Below are 11,707 nucleotides of genomic sequence, written 5' to 3' on the forward strand. Positions count from 1 at the left end.
GAGATGTGAGCAGAGGAGGAAGGAAGGAAGAAATGGGTAGAAGAGCTCAGGTTATAAAAAGGTACTTAATTCAGAAACTCTAGGAGAAAGTGAGGAGACAGAACTGAGGGAACTGATGTAACAGGAAAAGCAGCTTGAAGTGAGGACATTTGGAATGAATCTCAGGGCAGGGTTTCCTTTTATTTGAAAATGTTTCTATTTCCTCTTTAGTGCCCCTGGGAGAATTCCTTGACTCACCTGGGATAGACATTACTGGTCTTGGATTTCCCTGGCTTCTTTCATGTTTTAACTCACTTCGGGAATCTCTGGGCCAGGCCTCTTTATTGTGTCAGCACCAACACGAGAGGAGAGAGAGAGAGAGAGTGAGAGAGAGAGAGAGAGAGAGAGAGAAAGAGCTGCTTAGCCTCTGAAAGTCTCCAAGCAGATAGTACTCAATACCTCCTTGGAGTACAATCCTATCAATGGAGCACACGTGATCTCGAAGACTTGACACCGTGTGGCTTCCTTCAGCAGGACTTCTGCATTAAATATGCTAAATGGACCACGTGCAGAAAACCATTCCTTGAGTTTTTCAGAGAAGGATGAATAGAAAATGTCGTTAGCCACTTTAAAAATGAAGAACTTAGAAGATGGGTCTCCCATCAGTGTAGACTCACCTTATTCAGTAGTAATGACCGCTGCTGCTTTTGTAGACAGAGGAAAGTGAGACTGTCTTACATACCATTTTTGTGTGACTGTCTCACATACCATTTTTCCTTGTCTTTCAGCATCAACATAGAGGCAGGAGGAAAAAGTGTGAGGCCTAAATGTAATGTTCTGCTCTTGAATGCCAGACTCTATGGATTAAACTTCATATCTCTTTTTAGTGAGGGCTCAGGTCAACAATCACGGAGGACATCAGTTCCTAGAACCTGTTCTCAGAAACTAATGACCTGGTAGGCCAGCCCTTTGGGAAGGAAGCAGGCCTCATCCTGGTCCCTATTGTGCCCATCTATTGGAATGGAAGAATGATTGAGTTGGGTCTTGCCCACTAGGTGGTGGTGTGAGATACAGTGGAAGGACCGTTGGTTCGGGGGGCAAATGTCTGGGTCCTTTGGACATGTTTCAAATTGTTAACTTTCCAGAGCATCAGACTCCTCTTTGGAAAGAGCACTGGTCTCCAAATCTCATGGGATTGTTGTGATGACCACTTGGGACCATGTGTCTGAAAAGAGTGTTAGGATGACATAGTCCTATCACTAAGTGAAATTTACTGTAATTGTCCTTGAACTTTTAACTTTGCATCGTAATCCCTGGGCTTTCAGGAGCTAATCCTGATGAGTTCAACTTCCTATAAGATGCTACCTTTACCCTCTGCGACCTGGGGTCCTATATTCTCTATTGGGAGCTCACAGCTGAGGCAATAACATGGCACTGGACCTATTTCCTCTTCAGAAAAGGGCACTGATCTGTCGTGTTAGTCGTGTTTTTTTCAGGCATCCTTCCTTCCTCCTAGATGGACTGTGGAATGCCAAGCTCTGTATGCAGGATGAAGTGACACAAGAGAGAGAATCACAACAGGATGTGAAATCAAGCCTTGGAGTTAGGATAAAAAGAATATCGCGAGGTCAGAACGACCTCAGAATGACAAGCCCGCCTGTCCCCACTCTGCTTTTAAAAGTACTTTGTATCTCTTATCTCTTGCAGGTATCTGTACAAGTTTCCTTTGTCAGGTAGCTTTCCGGAAGAGTTCCACCGAGATCCTTTTTCGGAGAAGTGTCTTAGAGCAGCCAAGGAAGGGGTGCCTGTGTGGCTCAGCCACTTAAATGCCAGTTCAGATGGGCAAGGGGAAGTCCTCAGGACCTTGAATCTCTGGGTGGGGAAGAGCTTCCACCTGCCTCCAGATCCTCCCTCTCTTTTTGATACAGCATGAATAGAGGGGAGATGAGCGCTGCTCCCCAACACGCATTCACCAAGCAGCTGTTTCTCGCCACCTGCTGTGTCAGTCACTGTAAGTTCATGCCAGTGAACAGCATGGGCCGACAGACATCCTTTCTCTTGTCCCCATCTTCTGAAGAAGCAAATGGAGCACATGTAGGGGCAGTAACTTTCTCAAGGTCATAGAGACAGTCTGGAATGCAGGGCTTCTGTCTCCCCAGCCTGAGCAACTGGCCACATGGTAGGACTCTTACACTCCACACTAATCAAAGAGGCTGTTGAGAATCTGAGGGAAGCCTTTGGGATGGTTAACTTCATGGGTCAGTGTGGCCGCAGTCCCCAGATATTTGGTCAAACATTCTAAAGTTGCTGTGAAGCTGTTTTTTTTTAGGTGAGATGGGCATTTGCCTTACTAGATATTGAACAAACCAGACTGCCCTCCATAATGGGGGTGAGCCCCATCCACTCCACTGAAGGCCTTCCTTGCTGGAAGGAGTGGAACTTATGCCAGCAGAACACATCTGGACTCAAACTGCAACTCTTCCCTGGGCCTCCAGCTGCGGACCTACTGTGTAGATACTGGACTTGACCATCTCCACAAACTCATGGACCACTTCCTCAAAATAAACCTCTATGTACGCACCTACTACTGATTCTGCTTCTCTGGAGAGCTCTGACTCAGCCAGGTCCCAGAGAAGTTCTCTCTCCAATTCCCATTTGTCCTGGGCATTCAGGCACTGCCCATGGTGCCAGACATTCACAGTACAATTAACCTCATCATCAGGATCCTCACTTCCGTCACACACCAGTCTTGTCTCCTGGAGGATGACGGCATTTGTGAAACACCTTGCTCGGCCAGCAGTGTTTTCTAAGACCTGAATTGGGATGGGTTTGCGTGTCGCGGTCTACGAAGTGAGTCTTTTCTCTCCTTTTCTTGTACTCGCGACCTCAGGCTCTGCTTGCGTCCCCCAACACCCAGGCGCCCTGAAACTGGCCTTTTAAATGTAGCCAGAGTCAGAGTGGCCAGCCTATGCACCACTTTGCAACTGAAGTGGATCACACTTGACGTTGGGCTTCAGCTGGGCAGCCGAGAGCCCGGGAGAGCACAGAGTAGCTGAGCTGCTTCTGTTCCATGTTCTCCAGCTGCTCCTGCCCCTTAGAGCCTCACGGTTCTTGAAGCCCACTTTGGTTTGTGGCCAGTTGAGCTCCTGTGACAGGTGCTGTCTCCTCCTGGTGGAATGAGAATGTCTGGCTCCTACGCACTGGTGCAAGGCTCTCCTGGACACCTGACCAGCTTGTGAGGTTTAGACTCAGGGGCAGTGTTGGTGCTGTATCTCTCTTCATTCAGTTTCTCTACCGAGCTGCTCATCCGTGACGTCCTGCCTGTGACAGCAAAGCACTGCATGAGGGGAGGATCAGGACGTGGTTTCACACTCAGCTGCCTCCCGCTGGCACCACACAGTGATTCCCTGTAGACGTTCACAGCCGTCATAGCAGCGTCCTGGGCCTCTCCTGGTCCTTGCCCCCACACACAGGTGTCTTGGGCAGGTAAAGTCCAGGGGGAGACCAGGACACTCTAGAATCAAAGATTCAGTGGGATTAGGTATCTTGCCCAAGATCACACACACAAACTGGTGGAATGAATAACCGATGCAAAATCTTATACTGTGGATGATATTTTAGGTTTCATTTGGGGATTTCTGTTAATTTTTCAAATCTGAGTTTAGGTTATTATTGAAGTCTCTTTGTCTTGATCCCTGCACTTCCAGAAAGATATCACAGAAACATAAAAAAAAATATATATATATATATATGCATAGAGATGTTAACCCCCCTTCTAGGTACCACCTCATTTCTCTCCTCCACTTCACAAACAAGCTTCCCAAGTGATTTCGTGTACACAGGGGCCCTGAGTTCCATGCTTGTGTTTCCTCTTCCACCTGTTCCCTTCTGGTTTCTGCACCACCGATTCCACTGAACCAGATCCTGCTCAGGTCACCAATGGCGTCTGTTTGCAGAGCCCCTGGGACCGATTGTTGGCACCTGTCCTGCAAGCACAACTTTGACCTTCTTCCCTGCAGGAATCTGTCCTCCATGTGTCATCATGCCTGTGTGTCCTTCCAACTGCGCTGGCCACTCCATCACAGACTCTCCTCTTGCCTGACCTTCAAATGTTGAGGGTCTGCAGAACCACATTTAGGTCCTCTTTCCATTGTCCTCCCTGCGTAGCAGTGACCACATGCACTCCCCTGCCCTCACTCCCAGATACGCAATAAAGAATTTCAAATGAATACCACCTGCCCCCCTTCAGTCTAGACCCTTAAGCCCAACCAGCAGTAAGACCTCCATAAGTAAGGACCTCCCAAGGACCCTGCAAAGGATATCTAGCTTCCCTACCCTCCACAGTATTTGTATTTAAAGCTTCTAAGTAAGAACATCATTTTCCTTTACATCTTTTTGAGTTCTGTATAATAATTGAAAATTAAATACTATTTATTCTCTCTGTAAGTCTCCTAGTGAGACTGAATGTTTGGAAACAGAAATTGTCCCGTTAGATTTCCTGAGCTGTGCTTCTGAAAGGTGATTCTGCAATCTGCCTCACCGACACTCAGTTTACATAGGAAATTACTGAATGAATGAACAAATAGATAAATATTATCATCCATTCTTCCAGTTGGCTTTGAAAACCAGTATTTGGATTTAGATTTAAGAGTAAACAGACTCAGGGACCTTGGTGGCTCAGTCCATTAAGAGTCCAGCTCTTGATTTTGGCTCAGGTCATTTTCTCAGGGTCACGAAATGGAGACTCTCCACTCCCACCCCCGGCCCACATGGGAGTCTGTGCACAGCATGGAGCCTGCCCAAGATTCTCTCCTTCTCCCTCTGCCCACCTTCCGCTATCCCCATCATACTCTTTCCGTCTCTCTCAAAAAAGAAAGAAAAGAAGAAAGAAAGACAAAACAACAACAACAAAAAAACAGACTCAAGAAGCTGTCTTTGATAAGAATTAAATAAGAAAAATGCATATTTAATACAATGAAAAGATGAAAATGTTTTCTAAATTTTAATACAATTAAAGGCAAATATTTAATATGAAAATATAAATATAAATATGATAAGTTACAAGAGTGAATGAAGAAGAAAGAAAAAAAGAATGAACGAACATCAGGGCAATCATCTCTTAGGGACAGTTGATCCTGAAGCTGGATTTTTAAATACGTTCTTGCTTACTACTACTCAGAACACATTCGGCGGAATTAAAGTCAATAAATTCTAAAATGAAACCAGGAATGACAGTCTCTTGCAGTGACCAGACATATGTGTGGGGGTCATATGGCACATTCGTCCCTGAGAATCATTTCAAGGTGACCCCAGGTCTCCATCCTTAATTCCTAACTTACCTTGCAAGTTGGTGGCTGAAGACAAGGAACTCACGATTTCCACTCTGACGATTCCCCAGGCGCAGTCGCTGTTCTTCTTCTCTTCCAGGAGGAGAGGGGTTTCCTGGAAGTACCTCTTCAGGGCGGGTGTGGGGCGGTCCATTCCCAGCGCCAGCTCTCCCCACCGCCCGCCCAGCAAACAGGTGTCCAGATCTTGCCGCGGTCAATGGAGGCCAGAGCGCAGCTGGCCCAGCAGCGGGCGCTCCAGGCAGCCGAGGCGCGCTCCGCGTGCAAGAGGTTGAAGGTCCGCTGGAGCCGCCAGTGAAGGACCGACCTGGCCTGGGCCTCCCGCCGCCGGCTGCCCTCCACCATCTCCCGCGGGAATCTGAAGGCTTTTCTGTCCTGCAGACAGAAGAAAAGGGACAGTCTCCTCATCTGGCCCAGAAGCACGAAGTTCTCCCTGCTCACCAGTGCGTGGCTCTGAGGCAGGGCACAGCCCTGAGAGCCCCCAGGGCCTCCTGTGAGCACCCCGAGGGCTGGGCGCAGAGGGCCCAGGAGGACCATGGGGAAGACAAGGCCTCCGCGGTCTGGCCAGGCTGGGCGTGCGGGGAACCTGGGAGCCGAGGTTCTCTGTTCGCCGCGTAGATTTTCAATGAGGGGCACAGAAAATTCCATTTTCTGAACATTCGTCTCTGCTTTTACTTCCTATTTTTTGTTTTCCTTTATGTAGTCTCCATATGGTCTAAGAAGATGTCATCAAACTAGACTATGACTTTCACAACAGAAGCTTATTTTCCCAGTAAACTTCGGATGGGTGCATCCGCGTGGATACTTACAGTTAAATGAGAGACATCTTTGTCCTAAAGACCGAGGTGGTACAGGAATGTAAGGACTCATGCACACACACCGACACACATACCTGTTTTACTCCTCTTTGTGTGAGGAACAAATCTGGCCTTGATTCTGCACTAAAGTTTTACCCTCCTTCCCTTACACAGGGAGATGGGCTCCTTCCTCTCTATGGATTTGTATCTTGTCAGGTACCGATCAGACCAAGTATGGTACACAAGTTCTCTAGAACCAGGACTAAGTTTTATTTACTGTTATATTCACAACAAAGTCTTATGGTAATGAGTGAATGGGTTTCTCTGATGTTTCTCTTCATTCTAGAAATAACTGATGCAGATCCATGTGGTTTACGGTTCACGAGGACCTCAAGGGCAAGACTAGTACAGGTACTGTCCTTTCTCTCTGACATTTTGTAACCTGTCTACACTGCTCCTAGGCTGTGCCAGTGCCCCCAAGAGGAAGCCTGGTTCTTGTCTGGGACGTAGAGGTGTCAAGGTTCTAATTCCGGATGACTGGACTTTCCCAGCAGCACCTCACTGACAAGGTAGTTATCACCTCTACTAACATATTTCTTCTGGAGTGACTGAGTGTCCTCTGCCCAGGCTCTCCTGGACTCACTCTCAGACGACAGGCTCACCATGCCCGAGAACTCTAGATTCCTCTACTGTGCAGAGGCTGGTTTCCTTGTTAGTAAAGCACTTACTGCCCCTAGATCCTTGCCCTTGCCCCTGGAGTGTTTGTGTCAGGAACCCTCTCAGTGTTCACCTCCTCCTCTCCTGACCAGAAGAAGGTGTCTACAGCCCTCAGATGCTGAGGGTGAACATTTCCTCCAAGTAGAGGAAAGACCTGATTATAATCATTTCACCTTGAGTAAGGGAATATATTTATTTTGCCGCCACAGCTCTTACTTTCCAGTTTTTTTCATTTTTTTAAAAAAGTAAGCTCCACACACAGGGTGGAGCCCAATGTGGGGCTTGAAATCACAGTCTGACATCAAGACCTGAGCTGAGATCAAGAGTCATGGATGCTCAACTGGCTGAGCTTCCCAGGTGTCAAGATTGAAAAATAGCCATCTCCGACTCTCATGGCTGACTCTCATCCATGACTTGTTAATCTCCCCCTTGGAGGTCAGTTACTAAAGTAGAGGACACCTAGTTCTGAATAATTTTGTAGGAAGAGACAAATAATATTCTCATATATCGCTGTCAGCATTAAAATAAGATGATAGCTATAATATTTAAGCTCCTCCTTTTGGAAGATGCAATGTAAGAGATCATCTAGGTGCATGAGTTCAGTGAATATTCACGCTATGCTGTCATAATTGTTAAATCTGTTTTTACTCCTGAATTACACACAGCTCACTATAGCTCCATGAATTTCCATGATTCATATTGTATTTTTCAGCTGCTTTTGACCAATTTTCTTCTTTGCTTATAATATTAAGAAAGAAAATGCCTGACCCATCTACCCATTCTCATTTTTGAAGAAAGTCTGTCAGTCTCAGTCATTCCAGGAACATTTTTTTTTTATCAGTGGTAATAGATAATTTTTTGAAGGATTGAATGAGTTATCTATTCCCGCCTAGTGAGTTCTTAAAGCCGAGCAGCTTGCTGATATGCAAGGTAGTAAGAAGGAAGACAGGATAAGCCATTGTAAGTAATTAAGTCATGATTTACACTAACTACAGTATTAAGCACAGTAACATAATTTGCTAGAACATCCATTCCATGAAATCACTCAGGAAAAAATACATGGCATAAAAGGGCAAATTATGCCCAGAATAACGAACTCCATATTCCCAGATCCCACGCAATATTCTCCAAGTCAGAGGCACTGACTTATCTTATTCATGCTCCCACCCGTTCCAGAGTGGTCTCTGCTTATGCATTCCACCAAACCGACTCTCAGGAAGGTCAGCAAAGGCATCTGTGTTTCTGACATGGCAGGCAGTTTCAGTCCACATCTTCCAGGAATCCGCTGATGGTCTTCAAAGCACATATCCTTCCTTAAAGACACTCTCCAGCATCCTCTCTTATCCCTGTGCTGTATGGCCAAGAGTCCACCATCTCCTTTGTGGCTCTTCTCTCCCGTCTTTCACTGGTTGAAGAGCCTCAGAATCAAGTTTATGTCTGTTTCTCACACAACACGGTCTCCCTGCGTGACCATCTCTGTTTCTGGCTTTGCCTGCTAGATGTGGACCTCAGCCATGGTGTTTCTTGTCAAATGACAGCTCGTCTCCCCCTGACCCTGGACATATGTGCCTCCGTGTCTGCCAGTGACTTGTTGAGGGGTTCGCAGCTTTTCTGTGTGCACTTCTTGAACATCTCCATTCTAGCAGCGGGTGAGAGAAGTCACGTCCTTTCCTTCTCCATTAGAACACTAAGTAGGAGGATTGTTTATAGATTCCATCCCTACAGCAACCAAAGATGTAGACATCAGGACTGTATTTATTATGTCCTATAGCCTAAGGGCAACGTGCAAGTTGTCTTAGAGAAAGACAGTTATTTCCAATTTAATGTAGTATGATGGTAAATGCATTCTGCCATCTAATTTCTAATTAAGTTGCACAATTAGACCGGGTGTGACTCTTTGAAAACACTTTCTGAGGGCACCTGGGCGGCTCAGTGTGTTAGGCCTCTGCCTTTGGCCCAGGTCATGATCCCAGGGTCCTGGGATCGAGCCCCGCGTCGGGCTCTCTGCTCAGCGGGGAGCCTGCTTCCCTTCCTCTCTCTCTGCCTGCCTCTCTGCCTACTTGTGATTTCTGTCTGTCAAATAAATAAATAAAATCTTTAAAAAAAGAACACTTTCTGTAGTAAAAGTTCCAAAAAGAAAAACTTGATAAACTGATTACATATTAAATATATATTTTATTATATTCCACTATGTAAAGGTGCACATAATATAGGAAAAATCTGAGGCTTATCAATTTTTACACAAATAAATATTTAAATAGATAAATAGACACAAGTAAGGTCATCTGTAAGCGACTACTGCTTGTAGAGTTGACTTGTTCTGAAAACACTTGACAAATCGACTCTGTTCATGTCTTTGTGACAGCAGAAATGAGGGTCTCTGACACAGCAGAACTCCAGAATGTGTGATGTTACAGTCAGAGGGAATCATTTCCATGTTGAAATGGGTCTCACTTTCTGCTCCGCAATCTCTTATGCAAGGTTGTTGATGCATACAAGGGTTTCATGATCTCTGCTCGGACCATCTCCCAGGCACAAGGGCTGTATTGCTTCTCTTGCAGATAGAGGGAGATTCTCTGGAAGTAGTTCCTCAGGATGGAGTCCCCATTCACCAGGGGCAGCTCTCCCACCCCAGCTTCCTGCAAGGGACAGGCTTCCAGGTGGCCCAACTGCTCAGAAAGTCCTGAGCACAATTCCTCCAGGAGGGTCGTGTTCCAGGGAGCAGGTGAGGCCTCTGTGCAGAAGAGGTGGAAGGTCTTCTGGTTCGTCACATGGACGACAGAGATTGCTTGAGCCTTCTGCAGCTGCTTGCCGTCAAAGGCCTCCTGGGGGAAGCCAAAGTCGTTGGTGTAGTTGTCACAGGAGCTAGCAGACAGTCTCCTCATTTGTCGCAGGAGCATCAAGGCTCTCCAGTGCAGCAGGCCGTGGTCCTGAGGCAGGTCACATCCCAGAGAGCTGAGGGAGTGGCAGCTGAGCACCACCAGGGCCACGAAGAAGGAGCAGGACAGGGCCATGGGATATCCTGCAGGTGCTGTTGGCCTGGCTGGGGTGGGCACGTCTGGGAACCGTGGCTCTAGCTTCTCTGAACATCTTCTCTTGTGCGTGTGACTTAAGTAGGGGACATAGGAGTTTTCGATTTCTGAACGTTTCCCTTACTTTCTACTTCTCTTTTTGCTTTCCTTTCTACACTTTCTCCTGGGTTGTAGAGCGTGGGTTTCTCAACTGTTTCTTTTTCCTATTGCCGCCTCCTGTTACAGTCTTTCTAATATTTATGTAATTGAACCTTCCAACAAAACATGGTAACACAGATCTCTAGTCTATATTGTTATGTATTTATAGCTCTGCTTTATAGATTGAAAAAGAGTTCATTATACTCTGTTTAATTCAGAATTAAGATTGACTAAAAATTTCAACCGAAAGCTAAGTTTTGTTTGTTTGTTTGCTTTTTTGTTTTTAGATTTTATTTATTTATTTGACAGAGACAGAGAGGTCACAAGCAGGCAGAGAGGCAGGCAGAGAGAGAGGGGGAAGTAGGCTGAGCAGAGAGCCCGATGCAGGCCTGGATCCCAGGACTCTGAGATCATGACCTGAGCTGAAGGCAGAGGCTTAACCCACCGAGTCACCCAGGTGCCCTCAACTGAAAGCTAAGTTAAAGCTATTTATCCTTCACTGGATATCTAAATTTGATTAGTGACTTCTAATTTTTTACTTATTTAAATAGAAATGTAAAAGTGAGATGCAAATTAAGAGTTTCTAGGAAGACATAATAATTATATCAATGTACTTAAATATTTAGAATCATTCCAAATTGCTACAGCCAATGAAAAGTTAAATTATTTATTGGCTGTTTCTTTTCAGTGTACTGTATTTTAATGTGGCCTCAATGAGAAAATGATTTTAACTTCACTTGCAGCTAGATATTCATCAAGTTATTCTCAGAATATTTTTAAATTTAGCACTAGATAGAATTACTGATGCGTTGAATGAGTTTTGAAGAACTAAATTGTAAAGTACAATCTATTTGTATTTATTTCCAAAGCCTGCATCACAACAAGGGTCAAACATCAGCAACGTCCACAAGTTAGCCAATGGCAGCTCAAAGTAAGCAAAGATCACCTGTCCAGGTAAGATTCTGAGGTCCAGGAAATGATGGAGAGACACTCCTCCAATCCTATGTTATTCCTGGTATTCCTAGGTGTGGCACTATCTTGTGACATTTCATGTATCTTCCACAGATTCCATGACTGTGATTCTTGTGTGATACCCAAGAAAACCCAATGACAGACAGTAAGTACTGAGCACTAAGGTTTTGTTAGACCACTCCAAGGTTGAGCTTTAGGGTACCACATACATTGGCATATTGAAGCCTTTTTCCAAGCCCTAAAAACCATTTGTTACATTGTTGGAAGCAATTGGAACAGGTGTTGCTTCCGGTGTGGGGATGCTGGTAATGGGGAGAGACCATGCAGCTCCAGAGCAAGGAGAATGGGGAAAAACTCAGGACCTTCTCCTCACTTTTACTAGGAACATAATTGCTCTGTTTAGAAAGTGTATTTTTCAAAAAGTACATAGGAGCCATGGACATTGCCTTATTATACTAGCAGAGTCCGTTCATTCCAGGAAAGAGCTCTTTTTTGGCCTGGAGGAAAATCTCCCACCAGGGGACAGACTTCTACATACAACACGAGCCCGTGTGCACACCTGGTCACTGTCTAGCCCACCTTGCCCCCTCGCTGGCAGCCTCCCCTGTAAAGACTGTGACGGGCCACAGAACAGCAGCCTCCTGCTCCTATCTCCTCTCTGCTCCTGCCACTGTGACATCACTGCAGTGGGGACATTCCCTCAGGTCAACAATAGTCACCAGGAGAA

General features: G+C 45.8%; 1 protein-coding gene and 1 pseudogene across 1 annotated transcript; both read right to left on the reverse strand.

Moving 5' to 3' along the window:
- Window positions 1–5,277: 5,277 nt before the first annotated feature.
- LOC101686395 lies at window positions 5,278–5,861 on the reverse strand (annotated as a pseudogene).
- A 3,263-nt stretch (window positions 5,862–9,124) lies between these two features.
- Window positions 9,125–10,090, reverse strand: LOC123386872 (interferon alpha-1/2-like). Its single transcript, XM_045079694.1, has one exon. The coding sequence runs from the start codon at window positions 9,850–9,852 to the stop codon at window positions 9,289–9,291; it is 564 nt and encodes a 187-aa protein (XP_044935629.1). The 5' UTR covers window positions 9,853–10,090; the 3' UTR covers window positions 9,125–9,288.
- Between the last annotated feature and the right edge of the window lie 1,617 nt (window positions 10,091–11,707).

The sequence above is a fragment of the Mustela putorius genome, unplaced genomic scaffold, assembly GCF_011764305.1.
Source record: "Mustela putorius furo isolate JIRA1106 unplaced genomic scaffold, ASM1176430v1.1 tig00000421_pilon_pilon_pilon, whole genome shotgun sequence".
In the NCBI taxonomy this organism is placed as follows: Eukaryota; Metazoa; Chordata; class Mammalia; order Carnivora; family Mustelidae; genus Mustela; species Mustela putorius.

Bases quoted from the DNA above. Each gene is read 5' to 3' on its own strand.
- LOC123386872 (XM_045079694.1), bottom strand. From the start codon at position 9,852: ATGGCCCTGTCCTGCTCCTTCTTCGTGGCCCTGGTGGTGCTCAGCTGC.